Below are 17,380 nucleotides of genomic sequence, written 5' to 3' on the forward strand. Positions count from 1 at the left end.
TACCTATCGTCACGCGAAAATTCCGGTCGTGCAGATACTTGAACGGTGCCGATCGGTGCAACGGTTCGGGCTGCGCAGCGGGACGAAAAAACGCGAAAAAACTAGAAACTGCAATTTCTGGAGAAATTTCACCTGGGTCTTTCCTGTGTGGAGATACAGATCTTAGCCCTGCTCAGGTTGGTTTCTGGACATTTGGGAACATTTGGGGGGCGTAGCCTAGTCATATCAGGTCATTTGGGAACATTTGGGGCGTGGCCTAGTCATATCAGGTCATTTGGGAACACTTGGGGGCGTGGCCTAGTCATATCAGGTCATTTGGGGACAGTTGGTGGGCGTGGCCTAGTCATATCAGGTCATTTGGGAACATCCATGGCCGTCAATGGCATCCAAGTACATTGCAATCAACAGAATAGACTAACATGCCAGTCAGTGGCATTAAACAGAGGAAATGCCATTGGAAATAAATGGGAAAATTTGGACGTCCATGGTCGTCAATGGCAGCACCCTCTATAAGTGTCAACGGAAGTGGGGAAGTTTGGGGAACACATCCTATTGATATCTGATCATTTTCTTATGATTTGGGGAACATTTGTTTTTCCCCATTGAAAATGAATGTGTAAAATTTTGGTGTCCATGGCTGTCAGTGGCATCGACTTACATAGGCGTCAATGGAATCCAAGTACATTGGCATCAATAGAAAGGAGAAACATGCCCGTAAATGGCATTAAACAAGGTAAATGCCATTAGAAATAAATGGGAAATTTGTACGTCCATGGCCGTCAATGGCAGAATCCTCTATAAGTGTCAATGGAAGCGGGGAAGTTTGGGAGACACATCCTATTGATACCTGGTCATTTTCTATTGATTTGGGGAAGTGTTGTTTTTCCCCATTGAAAATGAATGGGAAACATTTTGGACGTCCATGGCCGTCAATGGCATCGACATCCATATAGTCAATTGAATCCAAGTACATTGGCATCAACAGATTTGACATGCATGGCCGTCACTGGCATCAATGCAATGTAAATTCCATTGGAAATCCCATTGGAAGTGAATGGGAAATTCTCCCATTAGAAATGAATGGGAAAGTTTTTGGCAAATTTCCGGGGATCGGTAAATTTTTTCCGAATTCTGTATACAACTTTTATGCCCGTCACCGTCCCGGAGTTTTTGATGCCCAAATTATGTGATTTGGTCAAAAATTGTAGGACTAGATACATTTTGAATTTTTTTTTTTTTTTTCCGGAAAATTGCTGTTTACGGGCAAACAGAAAATTTTTCTGGGCCGTTTGAAAAAAAGCCATCGTCGCGCGAAAATTCCGGACGTTTCGATACTTGAAAGGTGCCGATCGGTGCTACGGTTTGGGCTGTGCGGCGCGCCGAAAAAATGTTGACAATTATTGAATAATAAAAAGTACAACAAAGTTGCAGAACAACATTACCTTGGCTTTCCCTTTGGGAAAGACCCAGGTAACTAGAAACTGCAATTTCAGGAGAAATTCAGGTCTTTGCCGTGTGGAGATACAGATCTTAGCCTCACCTAGGTTGGTTTGGGGACAATTCTGGGACAATATCAGGTCACTTTCTGTTGATTTGGGGACATTTTTGGGACGTGGGCTGATCATTAGAGGTCATTTGGAAACATTTGGGAGGTGTTGCCTGGTCATTTCAGGGCATTTAGGGACGTTTTGGGGCGTGACCTATTCATATCAGGTCATTTGGGAACATTTGGGGGCGTGGCCTGATCATATAAGGTCATTTGGGAACATTTTGGGGCGTGGCCTGATCAGATCAGGTCATTTGGGGGCGTGTCCTATTGATATCTGGTTATTTCCTGTTGATTTAGGGACATTGTTTTTTTTGCCATTGAAAATGAATGGGGAAAAAATTAGACGTCCATGGACTTACATAGGTGTCAATGGAATCCAAGTACATTGGCATCAATGAAATGAAAAAAACATGATTAAATGCCATTGGAAATGAATGAGAAGTTTGGACGTCCATGGACCTCAATGACATCACCCTCCATAAGCGTCAATGCAATCGGGGACATTTGGGTACGTCCTATTGATATTTGGTCATTTCCTGTTGATTTGGGGAGATTGTTTTTTTGCCATTGAAAATGAATGGGAAAAAATTTGGATGTCCATGGACGTCAATGGTATCAACTTACATAGGGGTCAATGGAATCTAAGTACTTAGGCATCAATAGAATGAAAAAACATGATGAAATGATTGGGAAGTTTGGAAGTCCATGGACGTCAATGGCATCACCCTCCATAAGCGTCAAAGCAATTGGGGACATTTGGGGTACACGTCCTATTGATATCTGTTCATTTACTGTTGATTTGGGGACATTTATTGTTTTTTGCCATTGAAAATGAATGGGGGAAAATTTTTGGACGTCCATGGCCGTCAATGGCATCCAAGTACATTGGCATCAACAGAATAGACAAACATGCCCGTCAATGTCATTAAATGAAGTAAATGCCATTCGAAATGATTGGGAAATTTGGACGTCCATGGCCGTCAATGGCAGCACCCTCCATTAGCGTCAGTGGAATCGGGGAAGTTTGGGGGACACGTCCTATTGATACCTGTTCATTTCTTGTTGATTTGGGGGCATTTATTGTTTTTTTTGCCATTGAAAATGAATGGGGAAAAAATTTGGACGTCCATGGCCGTCATTCGCATCCAACTACATTGGCATCAACAGAATTGACAAACATGCCCGTGAATGGTATTAAACAAAATAAATGCCATTAGAGTTGAATGGGAAATTTGGCAGTCCAGGCCGTCAATGGCAGCACCCTCCATCAGCGTCAATTGGAATTGGGGAAGTTTGGGGGACACGTCCTATTGATATCTGTTCATTTTCTGTTGATTTGGGGACATTTATTTTTTTTGCCATTGAAAATGAATGGGATAGAATTTGGACGTCCATGGCACGGCATGACATTTGGCTTTGCCAAAAAGCAAAGGCCAGATAATATATAGGCTAAAGTTGAGGAACGACATATACCTGGCCTTTCCAAAGTAAAGACCCAGGTAATAAAGTTGCAGAATAACATTATCTGGCTTTGCCAAAAAGGCAAAGAACAGATAATTGTCGCAGAACAACACTATCTGGCTTTGCCATAAAGGCAAAGACCAGATAATAATAAAGTTCCAAAGGAAAGACCCAGGTAATACATGATAAATATATCGGAAATAAAAAAGTGCTTTTAATGTCACCTTAACTTGGAGACTGGCAAACGGAGGTCGCAGGAGACTGCAGGTGTGGCGGTAGAGGAGGATACGATGAGCTGTGTTCTGTCTAATTTAACAAATGCATTAAATTCTAAACATATAAAACGCATAGATAATGAATAAATAACAGATATAAAAAATAATTTTTAGTGTCACCTTAACTTACCAACGGAGGGAGGAGACAGCGGGTGTGTCGGTAGAGGAGGAGGTGGTGAGCCGTATTCTCGACCCAGTAGAGTCACTCGCACACCACGCTCATGTTTTTCTATGGTTTCTTTCTTCATTTCATTGGTAAGCTTAACCTTCCTCTTTTCACCACCTGCACAAACTTACTTGGGACCTATGATGGTTTCTTTCACAAGAAAATCTGACGTGCTGCCGTCTTGCGGGAAAACATTGAAACTGCGACGCTGTCGTATTCAAGCATGTAGATGAAGAAACAAATTTCACTTTGTATATCGAAAGAATAGTATGTCGAGGTACCTCTGTACGTATATTAGTTCACGCTAGGCCTGAACGATATTGGGAGGGGAGGACTATTATTGCAATTTTTGGTAGGTTGTATTGGCACCATGTAAAAAGGGCTTAGAAAATGGGTTTCGTTCCACTGAAGTGGATCTACATGACCTCTGCTTTATAATATACATACCTTGCTAATTATATAAACCGATTTTTTTTTTATTGACACGACCATGTTGTGTTGAAGAAACGTATGCGGCGACCCGTTGCCGACCATTACGGTACGTGACGTCACCATTTTGTTTCGGTAATACTTCACTCTAATCGGCCGAATTATTTCGTCTGTGTTAAATTCTGCTTTTTTTACTCTTCATAAAGCACTGAATTTAGTTTCTTGAACTCATTTGAGTCAACGTTTATTGCAGCTCCGCAACTCTGACCATAATGTAAGCACACACTTCCTGTGTCCGTCAACTATAACTGTCCCTCAGGAAACTCAATCCCAAATAACAATAGTTCCTATTACTGTCGTGGTCATAGCGATGAGCTCTCACGGATTTCCGACTTACGTTCTCACTTTCATTTTACCGTATCAATCCATGGAAGAAACATTTATTCATCATGATGAAACGAGCAAGTTATACAGCAGCCTTTAAAAGAAAAGTCACATCTGTTTTGTTTTCTCCTAGATTCTGGTAAACTGGAGAAGTTGTCAAATCGTATTATTACCGTAAATATTGTCAGTTTATGGTAATGTTTTGAACTACCAATATGCTATGCTTGTGCTGTGTTTCACCAGTCAGTAAAATGACATTTCTGTATCTGTACACGAGCTCTGTTTTCTTGTATTCTTCTATTTATTGGTGCTAAAATTAGGGTGCGCGCTATAAACGGGTACAATATTTTTCCCTAGATTTTACAAGTAAATTTGGGGTGTGCATTATACACGGGTGCGCCTTATATTCGGGAAATTACGGTAATTGACTACAGCTTGACGTTCTTGAGCCACAAAGTTTATTTAACCATTGTCACCCATAACAGGTATGCAATAAAAAGTTCTACTGGATTCACTTTCTATACACTGTACTTACAGTACATTACATTACTGTACATTTTTAAAACACAGTGGTATTGATATCTGGGCTAAAAAAAAATGGTATCGTTACAACACTAGTTTAAATAAGAATTTTGTGAGCATAAGTTAATAACAGTTAACCTTGCAGTAAAGGCGTGCGTGTGGCTTACCTGTAGTGAATGTCGTTAAAAATCCCATTCGACGCATTTTCAGCAAGATTCTTCGACGGAGCCTGGGGAGAAAGCCATTCTCTGATGCAGTTTTTTTCTCCAAATTCCCTGCCCCTTTTCGCCTTTGGACAGATGAAAGGTGCATAAAGCATCGTTTCGATGCCTTTTGACAAAATTTCGAATGCGGTTTTCTTATCTTTTGTTCATCTTCGCTCGTGTCGTAGCTTGACACGGTCGCCGCCATGTTGTTTGTTTTACAAACCCATAGCAACAATCCTCGTCTCCTATTGGTGCACGTGACATAAAATGGCTTCACACACTGATGATACGACTCCGCCGTATCAATATCACTGCGCCACGGGGAAAAAAAAGACCGACACGAAAACGCTACTTAGCAAAAAAATGACTGGAAACCGTGAGTAGAACTTTTTTTTTGGTACTAATTAGCAACGTATGTATATTATAAAGCAGAGGTCATGTAGATCCACCTCAGTGGAACGAACCAACACAATTTCGCTCAGCCAATAAAGCCTATGGCAGGTTTGCGATATGTTGTGATATTAAAACTAGAAGAATTTTCACCAGATAACTTGAATAGCTCTGTTTTGGATAGGTCTGAACAATATTCGAAAAAATGAGCATCGCAATGTATATTGCCAAGGCTCCGCACTTTTTGCATTGGTTGCACTGGTGCGCCTAACTTTTTTCTTAAGGTGCACCAGCACAAAATGGAGGCACATTTATTGCATCGCCTATAACGCCATACATTTAATCACTCTCCATAACATTTAATTTCTTCATTCATTCAACTTATAAACCACATATTCACATGAGGGGTGCTGGAGCTTATTACGTCTAACTCCAGGTAGAAGGCTGGGTACACCAGAACAGGTTGCCAGCCAGTTGCAGGGCATAAGGAGACACTCAACCATTCATGCACACACCCAAGGCTGGTTTATGCTTTTGTGGCGGACCTACGCCGTCAAGGCATACCCGATTTACGACCCTCTGCCGTAGCCTGACATGCACCTCCACACAACCCTGACTGCGCGTCACGCCAACGCGTGGTCACTGTGATTGGTCCGCTCAGACTGTTGTTTCCGGTTCAGCACGAAATCACCGCCATTTACAAACATTCTAACACGACACTCAAAAAAGGACCAAGCCGACGAGAGGATCATCGAAGAGGCCCGCAAGTACAACCACCTGTACGTTTCATCAAGGTTATCTGATTGCCAAATGGCAAGCAGTTCTGAAAATACAGGGCCAGAGGTCAGCGAATGCATAAAAAAATGGAAGAACCTCCGAGACAAGTGTGCGGCACGCAATTAGGAACGGACCAAGAGCACCCACATAATCCTACGGTAGATATCACATGTATAAACTACATGCGAAATGACAGACTCAACGGCGTTAGTAGCACATGTATAGATAACTAGATGCGAAATGACACCCGCTGGCGTTAGTAAGCCACTATCTTAAAGCAGTAGACTTCCCTTGAGGGCTGTTGTAGCAAACCTTCCAAGTGAAGCGAATTAATTTTTTATCTAAAATACTCCTAAATCGGCAAAATCTTGACTTAAATCTATCTTAAAACGGTTTTAAAACTTATACATGTCGAATGTAGACAGAAGGGAAATTATGGAATAATGGGAGCAATTTTACCAACTTTAGCGGTTGATTCACAACATTAAATGAATTGAATGTAGTTTAAAGCTGCTGATACAGAATGGGGACTTGAGTATTTTATTTACTGTTTTGAACTGTTAACTTGATCCTTAAAGTCGTTTATTTAAGCCTGAGGGGATTTTCGTACAATTTTTGTAACTTAGGTATGAAACATTAATAGCAGCGAATAGCTGGTGGTGGTGTGAGAGGAGGGGTTTGTGCATCAATAATCCATTTATAATCGAATCGTAGCCTCTGAATCGTAATCGAATCGTTAGGTGCCCAAAGATTCCCACTTCTACTTCCAACGCAGTTTGGGAAGTTTAATAGCCGCCAGAAATCTGCTATGGCTTCCCAATGGCTGCTTGTACATGGTACCTGCGGGTTATTAAAAGTATTAAAAAAGCATTGAATTTAGTTTTCTATTATTAAAGGTATTAAAAGTATTAAATTAGCTGTTGTAAGTCTGGAATTTTTTCACCGTGGTCTTAATTTTCAAGAACATCTCAGTGCAACCTAAATTATTTCAGTGACAAAGTGTTTTTATTTATTTAGTTTTTTAAATCCAGATGGCTGGTCTGAGTCCTGTCCTCCTCCTCTTTTTGTCCATAATTATTGTGTGCGTGTTTAAAAAAAATTCTGACAGACTTTATAATGTTACTTAAAATGTGTTTTAAATGTATCTTCAATGTATGTGCATCCTTTTGTCAAATACACTGAGTAATTGAGGTTAAATTTTATGTTCAATGCTTTATTTAATATGATTCAATATGATCTAAATAATGGGTGCGAGAAAAGTATTAATTTTCAGTTGAAATGGCGTTAAAAAAGGTCTTAAAAGTCTTGAATTTAGATTTATCAATCCTAGGGGACCCTGTCAGGACACGGCAAAGAAATCGGACAAGACGCTGGACAAACCTGCTTGCTGGCTTCCATGCGATGCTAGAATTCATAATGTGACTACCAGTCTCTGTGCAGCACCAACAGTTGGACAGACCACCTCCGCAACGGTCTTATGCTTCGCCTGCGCCTCAACATTTGGATGATCAAGGGCTTTGCTGTTCAATGTTGATCAGCTGAAGATCCACATTCAAGCATTCCATCTCCGTTGCCATTGTAGTCTAACCGGAAGAAAACTCAGGAATTCGACAAGTCCCCTGAAACCGCACTAACACAACGCAACACCTCTCTAGTGGCTTGGCGATGAATTAAGTTCCCTTGACGCAGAACTTCAAATGCTCGTTGACGATGTAGGGTCTACGCCGTCGCTACTCCGTCACTGCGACGCAGAAGCATAACTTAGGCTTCACACCAATGGACAATTTGGAGTGTTCGATCAGCATACCGTGCATGTTTTTTTTGGAATGTGGAAGGATCCCCGGGAAAATCCCATGTAGGCATGAGAAGAACGTGCAAACTCTACCCAGGTAGGCAAGAGCCAGGATTGCACCCACAATCCCAGAATTGTGAGGTGGACATGCTAACCACTGTCTCAGCATGCCACCTTCATAATGTGAATTATTTTTAAGCAAGAATAACGTAGAAAAATGCTTGTCTTGATTAAATGCTTCATTGAGTGAGTCCACTCAAATTTACACACGCTGCCGAGAACAGCCTCTCACTTACACAATGAATGAGTTGGCACAGCACACTTCAGACTGGTTTAATGACTATTAACACATTTAGGCCTTTGTTCGGAGAGCTATCGAGGCTTCCCTGGCCAGATCAAAGGTATAAACCTGTCAATCGTCGTTAAAGTGCCTGTAGCTCAAAAAAAAGCATGTTTATTTCATATTACATGTGGTATTTTATCCTGAATGAAATGGACCACTTGGATGTGTGCAGAAGCGATCGAAATATTAATTCAATTTTTTGAATCCCGTCATACGAAAATGAGAGACTTCCGGCCGCAGTCTCTGATTAAAGAAGGCAGATGTGATCTTACGAGTGACATCATCTTCACTATGCAGCCAAATTTAACTAAGAAATAGCAGTTTTGACCTTTGCCCTGTCGCACTGAATAAATGCATTTTTAATTCTATTTCAATATTTTATATTAAATTTAGCACAAGACTTTTGTCATGATCATACAATTTATTTAGCAATCGGGGAAAAATTCATAGATACAAATAATATCCTGTAAAAATAATTGAGTCGAGAGATAAAAACGATGACATTTTACAGTTGCTGTAGTCATAAGCCTCGTGTTTGTTGTCTGTCGCCTTTTTGTCTTTCTGAATCTTCCTCCTCCTCCAAATACGACTCAAACATATATGGCTGTATGCCACAGGCTTCCTCTGGATCGACAATATCATTTGAAAGATCCGCAGTTGAACCAGAATCGCTGAAAAACGCATCCTACTCCTTTGGGCTGAATGCTAAATTCGCTGAAATCACTCTTTCGCTGACGTCATCACACAGATGGAGGAGCCAGAGCGCTATAATGACAGGAGGAGCTAAACGGCAGATTTAAAGACTCATTTCTTGTCATCTGCGCGTTGCCAAATTGTTGTATATCACAAATACATCCGCGATTAACACATATTTTTTGTATATCCACAAATATATCCTCGAAATTCAAATGTTTTTTTTTTTATTTTGTGCATGCACTCATCATGAATTATTGTTTGCAAATATTTGTGGATTACAAAAACACATGAAAATCACGGATATATTTGTGGATCTCGAAAATAAATGTGAAAATCTTGCATATACAAGTCATTCTCAAAAAAATTCAAAAGTTCATTATTTTCCCGATCTCAAAAAAAATTAGCATATCATGAAAAGGTACTCTAAAGAAGCTTCTAACCTAATTATCTGAATCAACGAATTACCTCAAAACCCCTGCGAAAGATTCCTGAGGCTTTTAAAAACTCCCAGCCTGGTTCATTACTCAAAACCGCAATCATGGGCAAGACTGCCGACCTGACTGCTGTCCAGAAAGCCATCATTGACACCCTCAAGCAAAAGGCTACGACACAGAAAGAAATTTCTGAGCGAATATCTGTTCCCAGAGTGCTGAATCAAGGCACCTCAGTGGGAAGTCTGTGGAAAGGAAAAAATGTGGCAGGAAACGCTGCACAACCAGAAAAGATGACCGCACCCTGAGAAAGATTTTGGAGAAGGGCCGATTCCAGACCTCCGGGAACCTGCAGAAACCTGGAAATGGGCTACAGGTCCCGCATTCCCCTGGTCAAGCCACTTTTGAACCTGAAACAGCTGCAGAAGCGCCTGACCTGGGCGACAGAGAAGCAGCACTGGACTGTTGCTCAGTGGTCCAAAGTACTTTTTTCAGATTAAAGCAAATTTTGCATGTCATTTGGAAGTCAAGATGCCAGAGTTTGGAGGAAGACTGGGGCGAAGGAAATGCCAAAATGCCTGATGTCCAGTGTCAAGTACCCACAGTCAGTGATGGTCTGGGGTGCCATGTCTGCTACTGGTGTTGGTCTACTGTGTTTTATCAAGGGCAGGGTCAATGCAGCTAGCTATCAGGAGATTTTGGAGCACTTCATGCTTCCATCTGCTGAAAAGCTTTATGGAGATGAAGATTTCATTTTTTCAGCTTGACCTGGCACCTGCTCACACTGCCAAAACCACTGGTAAATGGTTTACTGACCATGGCATTACAGTGCTCAATTGGCCTGCCAATTCGGATGAAATATGCACATTTTTTGAGATAGGGATTTTTGGGTTTTCTTGACTTTTTTTTTTTTTTTTTTACCAAAATCATTAATATTAAAACAATATAAGGCTTGAACTACTTCAGTTGTGTGTAATGAATTCAAAATATGTGAAAGTCTAATGTTTATCAGTACTTTAGAGAAAATAATGAACTTTATCACAATATGCTATTTTTTTTAGAAGGACTAGTATTTGTGGATCTACAAAAGTTATGTGTGAATCACGTATGTATTTGTGAAAATATTTTTTAGACAACTCTCTCACCATAGTACAGTGCCCTCCATAATTATTGGCACCCCTGGTTAAGATGCGTTTTTTTAGCTTCTAATAGTTTTTTTTTTTTTTTCTAAATAATGTGGGACCTTAATGGAAAAAAAAAGAAAAATCCAACCTTCAATACAAGTGCATTTATTCAGTGGGGAAAAAATCCCACATAAATAATTATTTGAGATCAAATAATGTGTGTCACAATTATTAGCAACCCTGGTGTTAATACTTTGTACAACCCCCTTTTGCCAACAAAACAGCACCTAAGCTTCTCCTAATGTTTCACAAGATGGGAAAAGACAGAAATAGGGATCTTCAGCCATTCCTCTTTACAGAATCTCTAAATAATCCAGAGACCTGGGTCCTCTCCTCTTCAGCTCACCCCACAGGTTTTCAATGGGGTTGAGGTCTGGGGACTGAGATGGCCATGGGAGGAGCTTGATTTTGTGTCTGGTGAACCATTTATGTGTAGATTTGGCCATATGTTTAGGGTCATTGTCTTGCTGAAAGACCCAGTGACGACCCATCTTCAGCTTTCGGGCAGAGGGCAACAGATTTTGATTTAAAATGTCCTGGTATTTCAAAGCATTCATGATGCCATGCACCCTAACAAGGTTCCCAGGGCCTTTGGAACCGAAACTGCCCCATAGCATCACTGACCCACCCCCATACTTCACAGTGGGTATGAGGTGCTGTCTACACGCCAACAAGCTGTTTGGGAGGCATGCACGGAGAAAACCTTTCCTCACTCACAATCATAAATGCAAACGTCTGGAGTTGGCCAAGCGGTATTGGGGCTTCAACTGGGACCGTGTGCTTTGGTCAGATGAGAGCAAGATTGAGATTTTTGGCAACAAACACTCTAAGTGGGTCTGGCGTGCCACGAAAGATGCGCACGCTGAAAAGCACCTCATACCCACAGGAAGCATGGGGGTGGGTCAGTGATGCTGTAATTATTAGAAGCTAAAAAACACATCATAACCAGGGGTGCCAATAATTATGGAGGGCACTGTATATAGTCGAATTGATATGATTTTATTTCCAATAACAGGCTTTTTAGGTTTTAATCGTGTCACAGGCACTTTTTAAGTACCAAACGCCAGCTCCACTGGTGACCAAGAAAAGCCGTTTGGTCGCACTGCTTAGCAGGAGGGAGGGTGAGAGGCTGTACGAGTATAAAGAAGAAAAACAAAAATATATTTTTTTTAAATTGCAAAGCCCGATCCTCTGAGCAATGGAGCAATCTGATTTCTGATTTGAGTGAAATGATTTCTGATCAGGTGATCGGATCGGGGACATCCCTCATTTATATAATGCCATTTAATCCAGTCATGCTGTATACAGAAAGGATTGAGGATTTGCACAAGTGCCGCTTTTATGAAGTAAAACAAAAGTTTACATGTTAAAGAAAAAGAACAATTGCACGTCCTGTGATGTGACAACTGTGCATGTGTACATTGCGATGGCCATTTTCAAATGATATATTGTGCAGGCCTAGTTCATGCTGAACTTTCTACTTTCCTTTTTTGTTGTAGTTTGGGATGCATTCAGACCTAGGCAAGGTCATTCAGAGTCTGCTAGATGAGTTTTGGAAGAGTCCCCCTGCACTGATGTCCACTGGTCAATCTGGCTTTTCATAGTGAGTTTGCTCTACTTATATGTATTGTACTACTCATATGTATTGTACAAAGTACTATCAGTAGCCTTGATATAGAAACAATGGATAACAGGGTTTTCAGTCTTTCCTAATTTGTTTCGTTGTGTTGCCCGTTTACTTTTAGTGACTGAATTAGTTTGATTTTTTTTTTTTTTTTTGCCCCCTCACCGTTTACATATCCCCAAAATATCCCAGAAACGGATAAAGAATGACAAGCATCAGTAAGGATAATCCCTTGACATAAATTTCCTAAATACTCAGATCTAGGGATGTCCCGATAGCATATTTTTGTCACCTGATTTTGAGAATCTGCTGATACAGAGTCCCGATCCGATACCTAAAGTCTTTTTTTGCCCTATTGCCTTATGTATAACTATATCTACCCTGCTGGCCAAATGTATTGGCGCCCCTGCAATTCTGTCAGATAATGCCCAATTTTTTTCCCCGAAAATGATAGCGATACAAATGCTTTGTTTGTAACATCTTCATTCATTTCGTTTGCAATGAAAAAACACAAAAGAGAATGGGGAAAAAAATCATTATCATTTTACACAAAACTCCAAAAATGGGCCGGGCAAAAGTATTTGCACCCTCAGCTTGATACTTGGGAGAACAACTTTGAGACAAAATAACTGCGAACAACTGCTTCCAGTATCCTTCAGTGAGATTCTTATAATGCTCTGCTGGAATTTTAGACCATTCTTCTTTGGCTAACTGCTCCAGGTCTCTGAGGTTTTGAAGGGTGCCTTCTCCAAACTGCTATTTTCAGATTTCACCACAGGTGCTCTATGGGATTCAGGTCTGAACTCATTGCTGGCCACTTTAGAAGTCTCAAGTGCTTTCTCTCAAACCATTTTCTAGTGCTTTTTGAAGTGTGTCTGGGTCATTGTCCTATTGGAAGACCCATGACCTCTGAGGGAGACCCAACTTTTTCACTCTGGGCCCTACAATATGCAGCAAAATTTGTTTGTTGTCTTCAGACTTCATAATGCCACCCACGCGGTCAAGCAGTCCAGGGCCAGAGGTAGCAAAGCAACCCCAAAACACCAGGGAACCTCTGCCATGTTTGACTGTAGGGACCGTGTTCTTTTCCTGTAAGGCCTCGGTTTTTTTTTCTCCTGTAAACTCTGTTGATCCCTTTCCCCAAAAAGCTCTACTTTTGTCTCAACTGACCAGAGAACATTCTTCCAAAACGTTTTTGGCTTTCTCAGGTAAGTTTTGACAAACTTCAGCCTGGCCTTTCTGTGTCTCTGGGTCAGAAGTGGGGTCTTCCTGGGTATCCTACTATAGAGTCCCTTTTCATTCAGACGCCGACGGATTGTACGGTTTGACACTGTTGTACGCTCGGACTGCAGAACAGCTTGAACTTGTTTGGATGTTAGTCGAGGTTCTTTATCCACCATCCGCACACTCTTTCGTTGAAATCTCTTGTCAGTTTTTCTTTTCCGTCCACATCTAGAGAGATTAGCCACAGTGCCATGGGCTTTATTACACTTATTGATGACACTGCACACGGTAGACCAGTACTTCTCAAATAGTGGGGCGCAGAGCGATTCCAGGGGGGGCGCATGCAGCGGTTGCGCTAGACATTTTCGTTGTCTGTCATTTTGACTGACAGTGTCATAAAAATCCGGTCATAATCTATTTTTACCCGTCACTTACATTTTTAAAATGATAATAATGACATTCAATAGTATTTAGTTTTCACTCATTTTTAATTAATATTCTGTCCGAACAAGCTTAACAAGAGGCAAACGGACAGCGAAGTGCACCAATCAGCGACGGGCAGACGTGCCGTTAGCAAAGCGACGAGGGCAGGACGAGGGACTTGCGCGCGGAAGTAAACATACGAGGAGAACGGAGTTTATTCAACATGGCTAGCGCGAGACAGACCGTTGCCAGTGTCTCGTGTCGATGTGTTTTAGCTCATTTAAAACTGAATTTACCGCGGATTGGAACATATTCTCGGCTCTCCCGCCATCCGTGTTGTTGTAGAGACGACTTTCGGCGCGCAAGAGTGACGTTGCTCGTGAAGAACACGTCACGCAAATAAACAAATCTGATTTGTCGATTGATTTTGTACCTACTCGAGAGGCTGTGTCCCAGACTTTTCTCTCAGTGTTTGAAAAATACAGGGAGTACAGTCTGGCCGTGCCAGGCAAACACTCAGTTGCCTTGACATTTTTCCGAGTAAGGCCAATGACGTCATGCATCAAGAGAGATAATAGCTAATTAATATGCTCACTTGCCACCCTGTGGTCTGGGGTGTGAATTGCAACCTGTCAAAATGACGGCTGGACTTCAGTTTTTTCCGTCACCGTTTTAAAAAACTGGTCAACGGCGGAAAATATTCGGTTAACGCGACCCCTGGGCGCATGTGACCTCGGGGAACATGCTTTTTTTTTTTTTTGCAGTACTAGAATAAAGTTTTTTTGCACATCCACTCAGTGGGTGGCAGTGGCGCTCTCATTTTCAGAGTGCGCGCAGTATTTTTGAACTAAGGAAGAGAAAACAGATATGAAGAGCAGTGTGCCGCTGCCGTTTTCGAAAGCCGTTTTCCGATCGGACTCACTCACGCAGCAACCCACTGTCTCGTCTGGTTCTCACGTCGCCGCCCGAGAAGTGCCATTTTTGGCTTGGGATCATCACGACGACCGCCCTCACCTACGGTTCTACCTCGGCCGCCGAGAATGCACTTTTTTCTTGCCGTTTGCCTTTTAGCTTTGACTTTTAATACGATGAGGAAAGACCACTGTTTACTGTGTCTAAAAATAATTATAGCGGACAGCCAGAAGCCAAATCAATTAAGACGCCACTTAAAGACATTAGACCCCAATCTCATTGATAAGCCGCTTGATTGTTTTTCAGCGAAAACGTGCCGAATATTGCCAACAATCGTCCTGCTTTGTCAGTGTTATATCAGTAAACAAAAAGTTGTTTTTTCGGTCAAATTTTTTGGCATATTGTCCTCATGAGTGAATTTTTCTAATCAATTTTAATTTGTTATTATTTACTGATTTTATTACATTATATTTTTCTGTATCAAATGGTCAAAAATGTACCTTGAGTGTATTTTTTACAGTTTGGATGTGACTTTTCTTTTTTTCATTCAGGCAAATTGAGGTGCGTCAAGTCTTCTCTGTTACAAACAAAACAATGTTAATAAAGTTATACTTTATTATAAGGTGATCTATGTTACTTTTTTTCTTTATTAGAAAAAAAAGGACACATTCTTAGGCAGATGCGTATTTATAATAGTAATTTTATGGACAAATGATACTATTTACAGTGGCGGCAGAGAGTTTGGGGGGGCGCGAAACATATACGTCTTCCTTGGGGGGGCGTAATAGAAAATAATTGAGAAGCACTGCGGTAGACACAGGAACATTCAGGTCTGTGGAGGTGGACTTGTAGCCTTGTAATTGCCCATGCTTCCTCACAGTTTTGCTTCTCAAGTGCTCAGTTTTTGGTCTTCTTTCTTTTCTCCATGCTCAATGTTTTACACATAAGAGCACAGGACAAAGGTTGAGTCACCTTTAATCCATTTTAATTGGCTGCAAGTGTGATTAAGTTATTGCCACACCGGTTATGTGCCACAGGTAAGTAAAAGGTGCTGTTAATTACAAATTAGAGAAGCATCACATGATTTTTCGAAGGGTGCCAATACTTTTGTCTAGTGTGAACATTTTTGGAGTTTTGTGGAAAATGATAATGATTTAATTTGTTTTCCATTCTCTTTTGTGTTTTTTCATTACAAGCAAAATAAATGAAGATATTAGTACCAAAGCATTTGGAATTGCAATCATTTTCTGGGAGAAATTGAGCATTATCTGACAGAATTGCAGGGGCGCCAAAACTTTTAGCCAGCAGTGTACAGTGGGGAGAACAAGTATTTGATACACAGTCAATGGGGAAAACCCATTGGCAGTGTATCAAATACTTGTTCTCCCCACTGTATATAAATATATATATATATATATATATATATATATATATATATATGTATGTATATGTATATTTATATGTTAGGGTTGGGACTTTTGTCTTGATCACCTGTGTGGTGATCCGGTATGTACTGCGATACTTCACCTATGGAAACATATTGCCTTTTAGAATTTATAAAAACACAGAGGCATGTATCTCCGTTTAAACTAGATGCCATTTGACATTTATTCTTTTTTTTTTACTTGGAAAAGTGCATTCACTGATGCAGCAACTGTTTCTGTGCAAAATAGAAAAAAAACTATTACACTTCTCATTTTATACCGAGTCCCCATCTGATACCGAGAAAAAAATGTAACAAAACAAACAAACAAAAAAATTTAAACATGTTACTGATCCACCAAATTCTTTTTAGATAAGAATAACGTTTAAAAAATAGGGCTGTCAAATTTATCGCGTTAACGGGCGTTAATTAATTTTTTAATTCATCACGTTAAAATATTTAATGCATGCGGGGAACGACCCACTCATGAATTGCCGCAAAGGGACCACAGTGGTGCTGTTTTATGTAAATTGAGAGCTAAGAGGCAGAGACAAGTGAGTGGAGTGGACACAGGCATTCATTGGGGCCGCGCTATTTAGTGGCATAAGCTTTGGCATCTCTTCCACAACAATTATAACTATTGTGGTGAGCGACGTGGGGAAGGATGACAGGAGATGATCTTTTTCTTAACACCCTGTATTCTACTCAACGCAGAGAATACCATTTGCAGCCTTACTGACAGTCATGTTTGCCCAACTTCCCATCATGCATTTGGGCGGAACAGTTAAGTTGCTACAGTATCATTTACTGAAAGCACAACAAAAATAATATTCCTATCTCTCAAAAAAAATGTTCGCAAAAAGGAAAGCGCTCAATGCAAAGAGAACGGGCATTCCCAATCAAAATAGCTATGCAAAATAATACTCAGACTTTGGTCAAACTCTATTCAAACATTTCATTTACCTCAACAAATACACTAGATGGCAATATTTAGTCACAATATACAAACTAACAGAGGTCTCATACGTTGTCAAGTCAACACTCAAATGAACGTAAGATCAAATGAACCCGGAAACTACGGCGTCAGCCATTTTGAAGGCAAAACGCACTAGAAAAACTTGGCTAGATCTCTAATTAATTTAAAACTCGCCCTTGACACAGTTTTAATC

The 17,380-nt window shown here is 40.7% G+C and overlaps 1 protein-coding gene across 8 annotated transcripts in view; it reads left to right on the forward strand.

Annotated features, from left to right (window-relative positions):
• Positions 1-17,380, forward strand: part of vps37a (VPS37A subunit of ESCRT-I) — an 82,846-nt gene that overhangs the window by 29,253 nt on the left and 36,213 nt on the right. For 7 of the 8 annotated variants that reach the window (XM_057842807.1, XM_057842812.1, XM_057842808.1 and 4 more), the window contains one exon: positions 12,105-12,208. The exons of the other annotated variant lie outside the window; for it this stretch is intronic. In XM_057842807.1, coding sequence (XP_057698790.1) covers positions 12,105-12,208 — 104 coding nt within the window. The remainder of the gene's footprint in view (positions 1-12,104; positions 12,209-17,380) is intronic. 8 annotated transcript variants of the gene reach the window in all.

Source organism: Corythoichthys intestinalis, chromosome 8, assembly GCF_030265065.1.
Source record: "Corythoichthys intestinalis isolate RoL2023-P3 chromosome 8, ASM3026506v1, whole genome shotgun sequence".
Lineage (NCBI taxonomy): Eukaryota > Metazoa > Chordata > Actinopteri > Syngnathiformes > Syngnathidae > Corythoichthys > Corythoichthys intestinalis.